The 20001-nt window shown below is 40.4% G+C and overlaps 1 protein-coding gene across 3 annotated transcripts in view; it reads right to left on the reverse strand.

Moving 5' to 3' along the window:
- The window catches only part of POU2AF2 (POU class 2 homeobox associating factor 2), a 58280-nt gene that overhangs the window by 12456 nt on the left and 25823 nt on the right, over positions 1–20001 (reverse strand). For 2 of the 3 annotated variants that reach the window (XM_072155760.1, XM_072155761.1), the window contains one exon: positions 5880–5989. In XM_072155760.1, coding sequence (XP_072011861.1) covers positions 5880–5989 — 110 coding nt within the window. Of the gene's footprint in view, positions 1–5879; positions 5990–14663; positions 14743–20001 lie in introns of those variants that run through there. The other variant, XM_072155759.1, reaches the window with a different exon arrangement.

The raw sequence follows: 20001 nt of genomic DNA on the forward strand, positions 1-20001 counted from the left end.
TGTTCTTGGCTAGATATGCACATTGCAGATCAAATCATCTCTGGGACGCAGAACCTGTCTCCTTCCTAAGCCTCATTCCCATCCTGTTTGTACTTGAGTTTAATTGTTTGTACAGAGGCACTTTCAGGTTTCTGAAAATTGCACCCAAAGATGAACTAGACTTGTGCAAGTCCACAATTCTCTTCTTGATATCTTAGCTGATTTGACTTTCCCATGATGTAACACAAAGAAGCAGTGTGTTACTGGTGTGCCTTCAACTACACTCACAGGTGTGTCTCTAATTAACCTATTAGAAACCTCCAAAGACGTGACATCATTGAAAGGACTGCCCCAAATTTCTTTAACTGCTCTCTGACTGCCTACTGACTTTAGACAGACAAAGCCGTCGCTTCAGTTTTTTTTACATCTTGAGGAAGCAGGACTGGGTCTCCGGGTGTCTACGACCCTAGGGATAAAGGTGATGTGGTTTATTACCGCTTCTCCCTTCTCCAGTCCTTGCAGCATTGCACTGAAGTAGCACGATGCAAAGAGGAGCAGAGGCGGCATGTGACCACCGGGTCTAAAGGGGTTAATCAGAGCTGCTGGGTCTGAACAGACTTAGTGCAGCTCTGATCAGCATCAGCCCCCACATTGGGTCGTTTTCCACTGTCACTGGAAAGTTACACTGGAAAACTGTAAATGTAAAACTGAAAAATGTAAAAATAAAACGTGAAAATGTCCCCAGGGGTCTATCTTTTATGACCTCATGGGGGACATATAAAGTAAAAACACACACACAAAAATTAATAAATATTTAGAAAAATACATTCACATTTCACAACATTATAAAAATAAAAAAAAATCCCCTACTACACTATAAAAGACATCACCATATTTGCCCCATTTGCCCGAGACTATACATATTATATATCAAAACGACCGAAACAAAACAGGAAATTCATTTTTAATGTTCATTTCGAGTTCATTTGAAAACTGAAAAAATATATACAATAAATTACAAAAAAAAGCCCTTTTCCACTTTTAACCCTGAATAAAACAAAAAATGAAAAAAAAGTTAAACTTTTATTACCTTTTAACTAGCCCTATGTATCCCGAAAAAAAAGCTGATATTTTTAAGGTAGCATGCAAAAAACAGTTATGGCCTATGGAGCCTAGAACCCCTCAGGCTCATTTGCATACAGTCCTTCATCCTGGTGGTAGATGCCCTTTAAAGCCTTTTCAGGTTGTCTCATTAAAGGGTTAAAGGCATAGTTATCTTAGTGTATGTAAACTTTTGACTTTGCAGAAAGTAGCTTCACTTTAAGTGACGTACATTTTAGCAATATATCATATTTATATATATTTATATCCACCCCTTTAACAAGGTACTTCTTGGTCAAAATCCAATAGTGGACTGTCTGACTTGGAATTTGACTGACACGGCTTATGTTTTGAATCTGCTTGGGATATAGGGCATCAAGCTTCTTCTTCCCTGAAGCTCAACAAATAAAGACTCCAAGGCCCCACTTTGATTTCAGTGGGATAAATCTGTGACAAAATCATCAGTGTGAACTAGCACTTGATTACATTTTTTACTAGCTGTAGATTCCGGCGCTGCCCGGGATAGGAAATAACTGCTCTTAGCTATAATAAAATGGAATGGGTTTGCAAAAAATATTTTATATGTGTCTATCTCTCTCTCTGACTGTATTTTTGTCTCTAACTAGCTGTCTCTGTCACTGACCTTCTCTTTCAGCGACTGTCTCTGACCTTCTCTTTCAGTGACTGTCACTGACCGTCTCTTTTAGTGACTGTCACTGACCGTCTCTTTCAGCGACTGCCACTGACCGTCTCTTTCAGCGACTGCCACTGACCGTCTCTTTCAGCGACTGACACTGACCGTCTCTTTTAGGGCTGTCACTGAACGTCTTTCAGTGACTCTCTCTGCCCGTATCTTTGAGTGACTCTCTCTCTGCCCGTCTCTTTCAGTGACTCTCTCTGCCCGTCTCTTTCAGTGACTCTCTCTCTGCCCGTCTCTTTCAGTGACTGTCACTGACCGGCTCCTTTAGTCTCTGTCTCTGTCACTTTGTCTATGGGGAGATCAGAAGTGTCTGAGAGCAGAACTTCTCTAGTTGCTCTATCTTCCCCTATCTCTGTATCTCTATCCATCTTACCTCACAAATAAGTTGTCTTCTACTCATTGCCTATAGTAACCAATCACAGCTCAGAGCTCATATAAATGACCTGTGGCAGAACAGCAACCAATCACGGCTCAGCTTCCAACTGCAACAGGAGCAGCAGACAATGGCTTCTGTATATGGTGGTTAATAAGTGGATCTTGGAAAGAGCGGGGTGAAAATTTTGTCTCAAAGCCTAATCTATGTCGTTGTCTGAGTCACAGAGAGCGACTGTGCAAAATGCAGTGATTGCAAATGCAACGCTGCGGATTCCTTTAGCACACACACACACACACACGCGCACGCACACACACACACGCGCGCGCGCACACACACACACACGCCCTCACACACACACACACGCCCTAGCCATAGCAGACATATTAATGCGGCCCCCCTTCCTGCTTAAAAATATACACACACATACACACACATTTACGTATATAACTACAGTATATACATACAGTTCTTTACTCATACACACATACATTTATACACTCTTCCACACATACAGAACATATAGACATCACATACACACAGATAAAGTACCACACACTGATGTATAGCCTATCTACACACATACAATATATACACATCATACACCATAGACAGATACAGCATATACACATCACAGATACACACATACAGCCAGCATATATACATATTATACTATACAACACGCAGCATAATATGTGTATAATAATAAACATCCTCCATTCTTTAGTGTCAGGTCAGAAACCAGGGCCCCCTGACACTGCGGGCCCCATAGTGGCTGCTATGCCTGCTACCACTGTAGTTACGCCCCTGCATTCAGCTTTATATATTAGATTAAAGTTATAAGGGGTAGGGGCAATATTACATATGGGGTACAAGGGAGCACTATTACCTAATGGGGTACAACAGTGATCCACAATTACACACACGGGAGGCTGTCATGGGAATAAGTAATGGGGGGATGCTGTGGGGCATCTATTTTTTGTATGGGAATGCATAGAAGACAATTCATTCCAATATATGAACATAAGCCGATGAGTATGGACCCAGTGTTTCTTGTAAATAGACTCACTGTAGAGCGCTCTGACATTTAGAAAAATGAGCCGTGAACTGAGCCTTATTGACAGAACTTATAACTCGTCACTGTGATTTGTTCATTGAAGAGCTTCCATCATGAATCCGTGCACGGGACGCCACCTTTCCCTTTCTACAGTTTTTGTATCCAAAAGAAATCCATTGACTTTGTAAAGAAGGGATTAGGATGACAATGGGACCAGGTAGGTGAGTCCTTACTATCAGGTAAGCATAAACAAACATGCCGGAGTGATTTCCATAAAGCTGCTGGGCGCTCTTACCACACAGTGTAACACATGGGAATGAGTCCCAGCCTGTCCTCCCTCAATGAAGAGCTCACGCCATTGTGCCGGCATGTTTCATTTCACAAGAGTGCACGTCATGAATTGCCTTGTGTGTTGGGGGGGGGGGGGGTGACATTTCTCACAATTAAAGCATTTTTTGTTCCATTTTTCTGCTCAGAATATTGTAGAAGATTCTAAAGTTGAATTTTTTTTTTTACTAAAAAATATATTTATTTACCCTAAAAAAGTGACCGAACAGCAATTTTTACACTTACCCCCATATAAGAGTTGGTACAAGTTTATCGATTAATTCTATTTAGCCCAAAATGGTGCCGTTAAAAATTCAACTCAGCCTTCAACAAGCAAGCACCTGTACACTTATGATTAAAGGGAACCTGTCACCAGGGATCTCATTTTCACTAAAGACAGGTTACAGAAGCACATCACACCTGCAGTGCACATGTGCCTTTCTGCTTTCGCATTACAATATAATTGTGTGTTATAACGTACCTTGCACCCTGACAGATTCCTCTATGTAGTCCTAGGGGTTGGGCTTAGGTTTGGATGCATTTCAGACTCCCACCTTTGTGCTCCTGTACAGCTCTTCCCTCCTTCACAGAGGTCACAGACTGGTGAGCTGACATCAGTGGAAGAGGGAGGAGCTGTACAGGTGCACAAAGAGCCGAGAGAGCTGAGGAGTCTGCAGCACACACAAGTCACGTGTTGTTTTATGAAATGCATCCAAACCAAAGCGGAACCCCGGGGACTACACTGAGGATTTTGTCAGGATGCAAGGAGACATTTAGTAAATGGGTTCTCCATGCAGTGTCCTATACCAATGGTGAATGGTATGAAGACACAATTTATAAGTGGCAGGTCCTGTTTTGTAGCAGGTAAATGTCCACCTAGTCAGGTATCGACGCGTCCGGAAATGCCCGATCTATCAAAATATGATAACGTTTTTTCAATGCGTTTAACCCCTTAACGGAAAATTGCGCCCAAAGTCGAAAATGGCACTTTTTTGCCATTTTGAAAAATATAAAAAAATCTATAAAAAGTGATCAAAAGGTCGTACAGTCCTAAAAATGATATAATTGAAAATATTATCAAATTTCGCAAAGATAAATGACACCACCCACAGCTCCGTACACCAAAGTATAAAAAAGTTATTAGTGCCAGAAGTTGGCAAAATCAAAAAAATTATTTTTGTACAGGAGGTTTTCATGTATGGAATGTATGGAAACATTATAAAACCTATACAAATTTGGTATCCCCTTAATCGTACCGACCCAAAGAATAAAGTAGACATGTCATTTGGGGCGCTCAGTGAAAGACGTAATATCCAAGCCCACAAGAAAATGCCGCAAATGCGTTTTTTCACCATTTTCATTGCATTTGGAATTTTTTTCCCTCTTCCGAGTACGTGGCATGGAATATTTAATAAAATAAAAATTTAAGGTACAGTATGGTAACATTTACAGTAAAATGGACGATGGTAATGTTGTTGTTGTATGCCTTATGTTTATGAGCGACAGTTTTCCTGCTATATACCTGCATGTCATAAGAATTTAAATTAAAAAAGGACCATGTTAAATTCAAATCAGTTTTTTTTTTTAATTTTTACCGGTGTTTTGTATGCGTTGGAAAAGGGGTAGTCTTATACGGCGGATATATCTTAAACTCTATATTTTAACAGGAAAGTAGGGGGGTCGTCTTATACACCAGGTCGTCTTATACGCCGGTAGATCAAAAAGTTTAGAGAAGGTAGAGAAAAAATTTAAAAAAATTAATTCCCATCTTAGGACGACCTTTTATAGGGCCTCCTCTGCTTGTAATACCAGCTCCCCGTATTCTGCCCAGGACACACTATACAGTCTATAGATGAACATTATTTAATAATAATAATAATTCCTTTATTTATATAGTGCACACAGATTACGCAGCGCTGTACAGAGCTTGTCACATCAGTCCCTGTCCCCAATGGGGCGCACAATCTAATCAACCTACCAGTATGTTTTGGAGGAAACCCACGCAAACACGGAGAGAACATGCAAACTCTTTGCAGACTTGAACCCAGGTCCCCAGCGCTGTAAGGCTGTAATGCTAACCACTAAGCCACCGTCCCGCCCTATAATTTTGGTACTGCTATTGACAGAGTTTATAGCCTAAATAGTAAATACAGAATACCTTAAATGGAGATTATATTTTAAAAATTAAATTGAGGCATGGAAATTTAGTTCATTTGAATAAGAAGGTCTACAGTCTTCTGTACAGACCCATCATGAAGGCCCAAGTAATTCCTTCAGGTCCACCTAGTAGATCCCCATTACTTTTACTTTATGTTATAGCAGTAGGTTTTGTAAGAACTTACGTTTAACCTGGATCCTGTTGTCTGCCGGGATCTCTTCTCTGCCAGGAGATCCTTGACCGTGTGCTTCACTCGGACGCCTTGATAGACCCGCTTATTGAAGTCAGTGGGAACTGAGGAAATACAGAAGATACCAGAGATATCATTTATGTGAATTCACGTACAATGGAGACAGATGAATTAGGATGGATCCTGAAGAGCTACCCTAGAATAAAGTATTTGTCTTTGTTCCCACCATAAATATGGCAGAGCTGTTGAAGGTACAGTAACCATTAACCAAGGAAATGTTCAACCAACAGGGTAATCAGCTGTTCACCCGCGCTGCAGTATCTTTCCATTTGATAAAGGAGTCATTTTAGGCTCCGAAACGCGTTGTGTACCAGAGATACCGAATAAATATCCTTCACCTAACACTCTGTGTATGTGAGAAATCCGTGTGCGCCGACCGCGACAAGTACTACTTCTGCTATACCCAAATTCGACTCCAGACCAGTTTGGCAACCGCGTCTTGACGATCCTTGTTCACAGGCAGCACCAGGATAACGCCTACCACCCGACCTTTTATGCCAACATTAGAGTTGTGCCTATCAGAGCACAACCAGACTTGGTGAGCCTCTTTCTAACCGTTCTCACCATTACCACAAGTCTGAACCCTACTACTCCATGGGCGCTTTTTTTGGTCTTCCCTTGTCCGCCCTTCTATACCCAACCAACAGATATGTCATTGCCAATAGGTGGAGCAAAGGTGGGAATTATGGTGGGGAACAATAATGTTGTGGGTGTGTTTACTGAAGGTTCGGAGCCTGTAACTATTTTGCTGTTTATTATACTACAGGCAATATGAAGTATAAAATCTGGGGGCCAAGATGGTGCTATGTTGTCATCACATCCACCTCAGTTGGGTCAAAGTCCCTCTTACCATGAACTGGCCCAGACCAGGTATATGAAAAATTACCATGCTTACCATGTAGTACAGCTAAACTGCAAAATGAGAAGAAACCTTACTACATATTGTCATCATGTGCTAGTGAACCAATATTAGAGTCTCTATGTGGAGGAACAACACTAGTTGCGTGCATTTGAAGGATGTGTCCATTCTCTCCCAAGATTGCTTCATAATCTGAAATAATAAGGGGGCAATTTCCATTACTCTTTGGGGACCAATGAAGAGAGAAGAACAGCATCCAACCAAGAGTAATTCAAAGAAATTACAAAATTTGCCGACACCATACCACACCTTAGTGTTAAGAGCATACTACAATGTGCTTGTCCATGTTAAAGCTGGTGGGCCTTAATCAGCAAAGTTTCTGTAAGGAGATCCCTAAGTTCCCGACCGGAGCCTCTCACTCAGCCTGAGGCCCTCTAGTGAAATTGATTCTGGGGATCCACCTAATGCTACATGGAAATATCCCCAGTACATTCTTGATGCAAATGCATCACACAAAAAACACATCGCAAATCAGATCGGTCTTAATGATAGTAAAATAATGCAGATGTATTTTGAGGTGCAAACACATTGGGACAGGTTTGTTAATATTGAGGTGAACCACACTAATGTGTAGAGTGTGTCAGGTTATTGAAGACTGGCGAATGGTCTTAAATAACCAGGAACACCCTGCATGCGCCAATCGCGCTTAAAGTGAGTGCACTAGTTTTCTTTTCCGTGGTCTCAGTTCAACGTGTGAGTACCACGTTTCACTAAGACTTTCCTGGGACATGGGTCGCAGGAGCAACCACTGTTTGTCAGGGTAGGATCAGAGCCTGTACAATACATGAAAGTATAGGAAAGGTTGACATATGAGGGATACCTGTCAAAGGGGTTGTCCTTACAGAGTCTGGTACTTACAGCACTTGATAATGTCAGAGTATTCAGGGATATGCTGCCAACTGGTAATAGACCCTCTTGTGAATTAATTCGGAAGAATGCAGAGTTATAAGAAGAGATTATATAATATTGTCTGAATAGTCCCGCACCTTTCAGATCAGGTGTCAGGAGAAGTGACAAGTCCTTATACTTGATAGAAAACTCTTTAATGGCACACCTTAGTGACACTTTAAAGTACTCCCAAGTAAGTTGGGTAACACTCCCCACCATATTATTTTAGCAAACTCTCATGGTTTCATAGAAATAGAAAAAGCCTAAAAAATCTGTGGAATGACCACCATTGTTTTGTTTTGTTTTTTAGAATTTTTACTTGTTATATACTGATGGCATTTACATTTTATGGCTTTTACATATTTTTAGCTGTGACATCTCCTGATTTTACTCCTGTTTTACTGATCAAAGTTTCCCTTTTTTCCAATTTCTCCTTAGAGTACTCTCTACATGTCCTGACTCATTTGTCTCTCGGATGTCTCTTCATATTCCATTTATGTGGAATTCTGCGGCTGAGCCCCATCAAATACTAAGTGTGAGCGCATGGCATATGTTGTCTCCTATGAAAAGTTCCAGCATTGTCCATTCAATGGAAAGTCAGGCAGCTGCTGTAAAGGCAGTGAGTTTGTTGAACTGGGTTATAATCTTCAATCCAGTGATATATCCACTGAACGTGAAATACTAACTGCTAAATTTCTCATTACCAGCAGCGAAGGCTTGACATGGTCAATAACATTCCATAAAACTTTGCTTATATCGACAGTACAAGCAAATACAAGAGATTTTGTAGTATATTTTGAGGTAAGTGCTTCTTTCCTTCTTTCCTTTGGCTTTTATCACCCCTCCTCCTTCTTTCCAATCTGAAATTTCGGCTGCATTCCATCTTGCTAGCAACAAGACAGAAGAATTGCAGAATTTGTAAGAAAAAGGTTACTCTTGGCCACCATTCCTCCAAACAAAGACACACTGTAGGGGGAGATTTATCCAAAGTGTTTGAGGTTAAACTGTTCTCTTTGCTTATGGAAAGCAATCAGAGCTCAGCTTTCATTTTATAAACATCTGAAACATCTGACTGGTTGCCATGGGCAACTAGAACACTTCTCCTCTCAGACACTTCTGATAAATCTCCCCCTGTGTTTTCCAACAGCTCATTTTTTATGGTACACAAAACCATAAAATATTTATTCAGGTGGACTTATTCACAGCCGGACACTCATCGATTAAACTGTTTACAGGGTTTGGCATAACTTTCACTCAAATCCTCTATCCACAGAGTAAGGGCCTATGGCAGTGATGGTGAACCTTTTAGCAGCCAAGTGCCAAACTGCAACCCAAAACCCTTATTTATCATGAGGTCCAGTAACTTACTGCTCCCTGTTCAACAACTTTCAATCATATTGGCCTCCTGAGGACAGCAACACAGTAGAAAGATGGAAAATTTTCATCATTTTAGCTTCTTTCCAGCCTCTGTATACAGAGAATCATGGGGCCAGCAGAAGGTCCTCCAAAGATAATTCAGTCCTGTCTATTCATTCTCCCTCTTCCTACAGTCTCAAGTAGCAAAATAAGTATCAAAATATGACTGAAAGCATTATCTTTTAAGTTGCTTGTAACTACAGGAAGATTCTTTGAGTCCTGTCTGGTGTGCTGGGGTGATGGCCCGGGTGCCCACAGAAAGGGCTCTGAGTGCCGCCTCTGGCACCTGTGCCATAGGATCGCCACCACTGGCCTATGGGAAAGACTCAGGTATCTCTGGTGGAGCCATAGAGAATAAGTGGAGGGGCAAAAAGCATATAGTATACAGCAGATACACCCCCTTCCAAATAAAGCCCAGCATGTGATAACATAATATACAGACAAAATCAACTATTGTGCTATTTGTCTAGTACAGTGAACTGCTTGAGAAAAAATTTAAATAAAGCAAAATCACCATTTTTTATGCATCCACTTCCAAAAAAAAACAAAATAGCAAAAAAAGCAAGCTCTCGCATTGCTCTGTTGGTGTAAAAATAAAAAAAGAAACTTTTCTATTTAGCAAAAATGCTATTTTATTATACAAAATTTGTTAAAGGACATCTACCATTTGATTTGATGCATTATGAAGCAAACATACCTTGAGAATGTTGTAGCAACACTGATGCAGGATCATATCTTGGTTAATCCCTGAGCTGAGTGGTTTTGCTGAAAAAGCAAAAGCAATCTTGGTCAAGCTGGATTGCCTTCAGCCTACATTTTGCACGAAGCTGTCTGCACTGTCCAGACAGGACTAATCAACCTGAGCTGCATCACTCATACACAACAGCTGGGGGATGGTGCAGCGATTGATTATTTCTGCCTGTCAGGCACAACACAGTGATGACGTATTCTCGGTTTATGCTAAGCGGGACAAGGCTGGAGCAGTGCATAATTATGTTGAGGAGAAGTGCCGGAGCATCCACAGGAGCAAGTGAAAGTTACTATCATAATTTTATAATAGTTTTTTTTTCAGCAAAACCACTTAGATCAGGGATTAAACAAGATGTGTTTCTGAATCAGTGTAGCTACAGCATTGTCAAGCAGGGCTCTTTCCCAGTTTCTCCACCTGGCCAAAAACTTGCCATATTCATGCGCATGAGGCCTAACTTTGTCACCGTGTATACATCATACAGTGATTACATCATCCTATGGTGCAGTGCACAACTAATGTAAGAGGAAAAGCTCGGAGCCCAGCACAGAAACAACAGAGCTTAATTATCATAATTTTATGATTGTTTTTTCAGCAAAACCTTTCAGCAGAGGGATTAAATAAGATATGTTTCTGCATCATCAGTGTAGCTACAGCATTCTCAAAGTATGTTTGCTTCATACTGCATCAAATCAAATGGTAGGTTTCCTTTAAGCAAAAAACAAACATTTTTATTTGGTTCTGCCCTAATAGTTTCATAACTTTGGAGAGGAGAATGGTAGCAGAGACTCCAGTATTCCCTTCGGATAAATCCCCCTTTCCCCAGTATTTTTTAGTTATGGGAACATCTCATTCAGTGGAAATCGCCTGTATGACAGATCATTCTCTGGAGGTGACGCTGCACTTTATAGGGTGTAAACATACAAATAAAGGGCATAGAAAACCGCACGGATGGGATGAGCAGGATAAAAACACACACAAAGTACACAAACAGCGGTGCACTTACCCAGCGCTGAATGAGGAGATGCTAATGTGCGGCGGCAGGTGTATGATAAGCTTCAATACATCTCTATACAACTTAGATTCACTGTCCAAATAATCACAAAGACATTTCCCATTTCCTTAGTAAACAATGGATTAAATACATCCTCCTGGTGATTGAGAACATTGACTTATGTCCCTTGTACAAACAACTTATTCTCTGATGCTTTCTATAGGATTCCTCTATGTAACCAGACACATCTGCAGGACTTGTGTGAGGTGCGCTGAGCCGCGCTGGAGGGCTCGCAAATTATCAATATTTCCCTTTAAGGGGTTGTCAGGGATTGACAATTGCTTAGGTTAGATAATTAAAGGGATATTCTATACAGCACGTTTTCCCCTATACATAGAATAGGGTGCAAATTGCTGTTCTGCCGGGGTCCAGCGGGGGGACCCTGAAGAATTTTGAAAATGAGGGTTTGTTGTACCCTCAAGTAAATCAAGCTGCTAGATGCACATATACCTTTCTGCTCTGTACATCTGTATGGCACCGCTAAAGCCAACACAGATAGTCCTAGATATTAAATAAAGTGTCAGTGCATGTGAAACCTGTCGCTCCTTTCACTTTGGGTACAACAGACCCCCATACTTATGATCCATTGAGGTCCCCCCACCGACACCCCCATGATTAGCAAGTTATGGCAAGTTTTAAGATCCATGAAAGTCTGAGACCACAAATATAAGTGTACAGAGTGGGAAACAGATGGCTCTTTACACTCTACAGTGGCTATGTTGTGGTATTACATCTTATCTGCCATTAATATTAATACAAGTTAAAGGAAATCTACCATCAAAATCAAATATGGGCCATTACTCATAGATCCGGGCAATGTGACTGTGGTAATATTCTTATATTTTTTATCCACCCTCTACATCCACATTTCAACCTCCCCCCTGCTCCCTTACTTTCCCCTACCTCTGCCAGATGTAATCCTACACAGTGAGAGGTGGGAGGTGCAGTGCTCCTTCACAGTGTAACAGCAAGTAAAGCTGTCGCATGGAAGGGCTCTGGTTATACCCCCAGTGCACTTCTTGCTCATTAGCATAATTTTAAAATGTGATTTTAAAAGGAATGAGGCCATTGATAGCAAGTATAAGAAGATAACAACAGTCACGGTGCCTGGATCTATGAGTAAGAGCCCCTGGTTCATCCATGCTTGATTTTTATGGTATATTTCCTTTAAGCTGTATGTCAGAATTCGCTATCTACTCTGATTGGGTTCAGATTTCAGGCTTCTGTGCTTGAAAACCACACACAGGGCTGCACTGTTTGACAGCTCCCTTTCAGGATCTTTCCTTAGGGAAAGCTGGGTGCTGCTTTGAGCTTGTTTTGTGTGCAGCTATGGCTTAAGTGATGGACGGCTGCACCAGTCAGTGCTCCCATTATATTCTGCCTAGTTCTATCATTGGTTGCTGGTTATTGCAATCCTTCTCTTTGTCTTTGCTATTGCAATCTTTGCTATTCTGTGTATTCAACGTCAGCTTTGCTACTCAACCTCTCTGTAGTGATTCGATTCTGTACCTTTGCTGCCATCTTGGATTTGACCTGGTTCTGTCCAACTCCGTTTGTCCACCTGAGCCGGACGTATTGCTGGATTGGTGGTTGAACAGCAAATCCGGCAGATGAACACTCCCAGCTACTAGCTATGGCTATGATTGTATGATTGGCCAGATGAACTCTACTTCCGATCAATGCCAGAATTCATCCATTAGATCCTTAAAGATATCCGTACGAGGTCAGAATTTCATTATAATGTTGTACTTGAATTTGTAACACAAAACCAAAAATGGAACCTACACAGAGAAAAGTTATACTGAAACAAATACTGATGCAAAATACTGAACAAATACTGACTGAATGCAGATGCCCTGATAGACACCTCCAAACAAACACTTCTAAAAGAAACTTATAAGGGCAATTTGGCACCATCCACAGGGCCAAGGGTTTGGTGTCCCAAATAACAATATATCACCTCTGTCCAAGGCTGCAATAAAATCATAAACACTGATAGGGGATTCATTGAGGCTTGTACCCCAGCTTTCTGGCATACAGCTCATGAAATAATCACAATTACCAGCAAACTGCCAGGCATTGCCGTTATTGTCCCCTTTATGCCACCTCCGTGACAGGGGCAGGGCCTTCTGTACATTTGTACACTGCACAGCCAGGCCACCACTATAGGAGGCTGAAGCCTCCTGATGGATCCGGAGGGGCGAGGACTTAATTATATACCGGAAATTGTATGATTAATATCCCCCATGGCGCCTGTGCAGTTGTTGGCCTTACGCCTAAGGGGGATACTGATCATCTGACCTCTCACTGTTAAACACCATTGGGGTAAATGGAAACAAGTTGCCTAAAGTATCAAGTTATAGACTGGGTTAACACACTCAGGCTTCTTGGTGAAGGTTTTGAAGCCAAAACCAGTTCTGGATCATAAAGGGAAGAACATATAAAGCATAGATGGTCCAAATCTATGATCCCATACCAAATCAATGACCGATGACTACCAATATATATACCTTACTTACTGCCCCTGTCCAGTGGTGGTATATAAGAGACAAATAGGTAAGTCTAACCATCTGAGTGACTTTTACACTAGTAATGGCTTGGTCTGATCATCCCTGGCATACAGAGGTGCAGAAAAGGGAAAATGCTGAATGGGCAAAGACCCAATTAGTAGGCGAGCCCATCCCCTCCAATCCCACAGATTAGCTAAATTGGTTACTGCTCGCTTATGATAGAGTCATAACACACAGTAAATGGCAGCTTGTGGTGCATGGGGCCGTGTAGATGGAGAACTGTCAAGACGACTCCCTTTTATATGGACATGGTGGTCTCATTAAGGCTCTGCTGTCATAGGGAGTCCAAAACCCCCAGTAAACATGACTATAAATGCCATATGGTAAGTAGTGGTTCTTGCTACATTGTTTCTCTCGTTACTAGAAGTTCCATGTTCCGGGCCAATCATAGCCATTGCTTGTTGTCAGGGGATGTCCATTTACCAGATTGGCTGTTCGGCTGCCTATCCAAACCATCCGGGTCAGGCAACCGAACCCAAACTTGAATGTCGGACCCACTCTTCTCTACTTCTTATGTTTGCTCATCAATATTTCTCAACCAGGTTTTTCCTTGCAATATTCTGTCCTTAAAGCCAATGCAGGGTCCCAGGACATCTAGGTCACAATATACTTAGATGTAGACACGTATTATATACTTTTCCTTCTTGGTTATGAGCGGTAGTATACATTTATAGAAAGTAATAAAGTTGCAGTAATTCAGGAAAGTTGTAAAGAAAAAAATAAATACAAGAAGGTTTTTTTTTTATATACAGCATTTTTATGTTCTCCACGTTTGTCACATACAGTAAAAGTGTGTGCCGGGGCCCTATACCATATATAATCATATATATTGCTAACCGTTGGTGTCTTCTTATTGATTTGCTACTGGTTTCCTTATAACATCTCTTAAAAAGGACAGCTGTGTACTAAAAATATAAAAACATAGCAAAAAGTAATATAAAACATCTACTATCTGTGGCGCAATATATTTCACTGCTGATCCCTGAAAAGCATGTGCTCGGACAGAGGGGCAGATGTATCTTAGTCTTGTAATTTGTGACAGTTTTATTCATTTACGCTTGGGCAGATATGGTTAGAGCCAAAATTTTCACCCCACGCTTTCCAAAATCTACCTATTACCCACCATATACAGGAACCATTGTCTGCTGCTGCTGCTGCTGTGGCAGTTGGAAGCTGAGCCGTGATTGGCTGCTGTTCTGCCACAGGTCATTAATATGAGCTCTGAGCTGTGATTGGTTACTACAAGTAATGAGTATAAAACCATTATGTGTGAGGTAAGATGGATAGAGACAGAGATAGGGGGAGATTTATCAGAAATGTTTGAGGTAAAACTGTTCCAGCTGCCCATGGAAACCAATCAGAGATCAGCTGTCATTTTACAAACATCTGTGGAAAAATACAACTGAGCTCTGATTGGTTCCCATGTGCAACTAGAGCAGTTCTGCTCTCAGACATTTCTGATAAATCTCCCAAAAGACAAAGTGACAGAGACAGTCACTAGAATGACAGTGTCGGCGACAGACAGTCTCTGAAAGAGACAGTCTGAGACAGTCTTTAGATACATATAATATATTTTCTGTTAACCCATTCTATTTTGTTGTACAGCTAGTTGTATATATATATCTCCTGATACATCTCCTATTGTCTATACACTATAACAATTTACTATCCTTAAGGTATTCACACATGGAACCAATGTGACCTATCTTTGGGAAACAGCAATAGAATATCGCACCAAGTAGTTAACTTATTCCTATATCTCCGGGAGGAATAATAGAGGAATTACATGTTGATATTCTAAGCAAAGATCCTCTAATATGTTATGAAACGTGCAAGTATTTAATAATGTAAGTCATCTGTAGATAAGACACAGCATTTTATTCAGCGTTTCTTGCAGTAAACATATTTAGTAACATGTCAAGCCCTTACAGGTTTTGCAACAAATTTCAACTTTGTTTGTTGTGCTGTTCCTCGGATTTGTAACAAAATCTAAGAGAGGAATAGGACACTTCTCTAGTTCGTTCTGTACATGCTTGTAGTATAAGTCAGTGATCTGTCGTTATGTGATCTCTATCTGTTCATGAACAATCGCCCTGCCGGGACAGATTGTGTGCAGATAGAGATCACATGACCCTCCATCTGCGGCCATATTATGGACAGAAATCTCAGGCTGATGAGGAGGCTTCACTTTACATATCAAGAAAGCAGAGCAGATGTATAATAAATGTATATTGGTATTTTACCTAATACCCTACCCTGTACACGCACATTACAAAAAATATCAGGTGAAGCGGCCAACACCTTTAAATGCAATAAATATAACCCTAGCAACATGTTATGAGTGAAGGCTTTTACACTGGCTTGCCAAAAACTTCCTTTATACTCATCATTTTAAATGACTGACATGTAATAATAAATCCATGGCTGCAGAAGTGAAAATGAATAACCAGTATGTAGGATTTTGGAAAGAAAGGAGTTTATAGTAGTAAACATGGAGATACATAAATGTATATATTCACACACACACACACAATGAGGTCCTTATGTATGTATCTATTTATACTTGTATATACTGTGACCAAGTTAGGTCTCATGCACATGAATATGTGCAAAAACAGGCTAGTTTTTGGCCAGACAAACCAAAAAAGAAAGAGGCAGCCCAATTTGGTACAGCAGTATGTCACCGCAACTCCCAAAAAAACTAAGCAATACACAACCCAAAAGAGAGCCGAAGAAAACCTCAATAAATGAATAAAATAAACAATGTACTTTATTAAAGTGACAATGCACACATTACAAAAACATGTATTAGGACAGAAATGGGAGGGGAACAATTTGGCCCCTGATGGAAAATGGGGCAACCATCGAAAACATAAGCGCCCTAAAAGAAACCCCTGAACCTAATGTAGGAAAACTAGTGCTACAGACTGCACGGTCTGATAGATAATAGTAAATGGTGCAAACGGGAGTGTAAGAGAGAGGAGGTCTCCTCAATGCAGTCCTATGTGCAGTGGGGACCGGGGGTACCAACCGGCTCCCACTAAACACACAATCATTTATTGCTTACCCGTGAGCATGATGATAGGTTCTATGGGGGATCCTAGGAGGCCAGTTGGGAAAACTGGGGAAGAGCCCTGTTTGAGAATGCTGTAGTGACACTGATGTAGAAACACATCTTGTTTAATCCCTGCTCCGAGTGGTTTTGCTGAAAAAACTATTATAAAATTATGATAGTGGTTATATCTTGCTTCTGTGTCTGCCCCGGCACTTCTCCTTACCCTAATTATGCACAGCTTCAGCCATGTTCTGCCCAGCATAAGGAGAGCTTATGATAATGCGTCATCAGTGTGTTGTCCCTGACAGGCAGAAGTAATCAATAGCTGCACCATCTGTGTATGAGTCATCCAGCACAGGTTAATTAGTCCTGTGGACAGTTCAGGAAGCTCCATATGTAATGTGTTTATGTAATCACCCAGCTTTCCCAAGGTCCACAGTTTTCTAATTATTTTTTCAGCAAAACCACTGAGTTCAGGTATTAAACAAGATATGTTTCTGCATCAGTGTAGCTACAGCATTCTCAAGGTCTGTTTCATTCCTAATGCATAAAATCAAATGGTAGATTTCCTTTAAACTACATATCCACCAGAACAGAATTGGTTTTGGATGTTACTTTTGATGTTAGAAAAATATCAGCCCATTCACCTAAGTGAGAATCTTAGATTCAAATCAATGGTGGCAGATTACAGATGGATTTTGACGCAGATTGAACAGACCCAATATTCTGCAAGTGGTCGGTCAATAATATGAAACCCCCTGCTCCAGACAATAGTTGATCAATTTGATCATTAGCCTGAATAAGAGAAAGGGTTTTCTTAAACAATCCCTTTAAGACTTAGTACATGACTTGTCTTGGTGATAGATTCCCTTTGGGATGAGTATTTAATCCACCAGCGTGCCAAAAATATCCAGTAGAAGCGTAAAATAGCATGTGCAATAGTCCTGCCATAATACCTGCAGACATTAATCTTACTTTGTATCTTTTCTTGATGCACAATGGAGATGTAACCTATGTAGAGAGGCGGAGGTATTAGGGCTGCAGCTGTTGTGTGTGGGTATGATGGCAAATAAGGCTTTTGTGAGCAGGTCAGGAGGTACAATACAAGATCACTATTCAGCTTTGGTTTGTTTAGTTCATATTCTTCTAATAACATTAACAAGCTTCCTCCATTGTTGTCCCGAACATATGAAGAAGAAACATATGAAAGAAAGGTAGAGCGTCCATTATAAGTCCCTCCAGCTTTACTCAGGATAAAGAGACAATACTACACACAAGATCCGACCTTGTATACCACAAAAACAAAGGGAGTTTGGAGACTGTTCACACACGCCCTGATACAATGCAGAACCCCAGCCCCTAGTAATACCATTGCTACAATAACTTCCCTTTCTGGTCATGTCCTTGTCCCCCCCGATCCCATCAGTTTAGCGGATTGACTTGAGACAATAGGCTTTCGGCATTGAGCCCACAGACATGCCGCGACTCGGCCTCGTGATTTGTGATCACTTTAAAGGGTTCTTTGGAAACGAGCAATTTGTCTACCATTCAGGACCCAGCATCCAGTATAGGAAAGTAAATATGAGTAAAGACAAGTTAACACGACGCCTCAAATGGAGGATGTCCGTGTAAACAAAACAACACAAGTTCAAATGCATTAGCGCTAAGAAAGGCGAATGAACTCGCCTTTAAAGGGGCTTTCTAGAGTTTTCTAAAATTTGCATATAAGTAGGCAATAGTAAAAACAGTTCAAATGCAAAAAAAATATCTAGTTCTCATTGAATAAATCGCCCATTACACTGGGGAACAAAGCAAAATATTGAGTAGCAATATTACATTTATTAATTAGTTGACCTTCATTTCCAAAATTACTTTAGTACAATATTGAGTGAAGATTAGTTTAAGCAATGTATACGTCATAAGGCAGCGATGCAAGATCTCTAAAAGAAGAGCTAAGAGCTTTTCAGGCACCAAAAGGAATATTCCCTAGTGTTATTTATGCAGCCCATTTAGTTTACCACTGCATCTAATCCATGGTCTCAGTAGTTGTCATAACACGTGTAATGGCCCGCAGGATGGGGCATTACGAACCAAACCCATTCCTGGCAAGCTAGAAAAGTGTGCCCAGCTCTGTATGTTATTTCAGGTAATTTTACATATTTCTACTGGACACCATCCCCCATTTTTTATCTTCTACTACCATCTTGTGACTTAACCAAATATCGCAAATGGCAACCATGCTAAATTACACAGAAATTACGTGTCCCTTCAATTGTTTATACCAAAAAAAGAACATATGAAGCTAACACCAAAATTTGCAATAAAACTTTGAATCTTTATTCATGATTTTATTCAAAAATTTGTGAAATGTGGAAACAGTACAGCATTTAAGGCACGCCGTGGTTACGCAGTACCAGTATTAATAAATATACATAATAGTATGAATACAAACACAGGATGGCAGATACAAGAGGGTAAGTGTATGTATGTAATCACATAAATAGCCTGTATGCTATATGGTCAATTCATACTATACATTTTGCTAACAGCACTTGAATATTGAAAAACCTATAGCAAATATACCATCCTAAAGTAATGTATTAGTTAATCCAGTCTTCTTCCAAGGGGTCGTTGGGGCAGAACATTGTGTGATAGCACAGGGAACTCATACATTACTTCAGGATGGTATATTTTCTATAGGGTGTTCAATATACTATAAATTGACCATATAGCATACAGGCTGTTTATGTGATTACATATTTACACTTATAGGGCTGTAAAAAGCACAAACCTATTAAGTCCAGCTGTAACGTGCCTTAAATGCTGTATTCTTTCTACATAGCACATATTTTAGTGTAGCTATTGTTTTCTTTAATAAAGATAAAAAGGTTTTATTGCAAATTTTGGTAATAGCTTTATATGTTTTTTTTTGTATTACCTTCTGGTGACCTTATTGCAGCTGCCACATGTTTAGAGGGTTAATGTTCTGGCTGTTTATATTAAATGTTTCATTTGTAATTGTTCCTGCACTATCATAAGGTCCTGGCAGGGTGATTGCTCATGGACACATAAGATCACATAACCCTCTATCTGTAGCCATTTTATGGACAGGAATCTCTGTCTAATGGGGTAAACGACAGGAGGCTTCACTTTACATATCAAGAAAACAGTGCAGAACTATTAATAGATGTATATTGGTAAATTAACTAATCTCTTGCACCATTACAAAAAAAATTGGCTAACCCCTTTATTGTCTGATATAAAAATATTCACTGCACCTGTTCCCTGGTTTTCTCTGACAAAACTGGATGGAAATAGGCAATTACTGCAGTAGTCACCAATCTTAATTGGTGATTGGCTAAGACATCAGTGTTACTTGTGTTGTCAAGCAAGATATGGGAAATGC

The sequence above is a fragment of the Engystomops pustulosus genome, chromosome 6, assembly GCF_040894005.1.
Source record: "Engystomops pustulosus chromosome 6, aEngPut4.maternal, whole genome shotgun sequence".
Taxonomy (NCBI): Eukaryota; Metazoa; Chordata; class Amphibia; order Anura; family Leptodactylidae; genus Engystomops; species Engystomops pustulosus.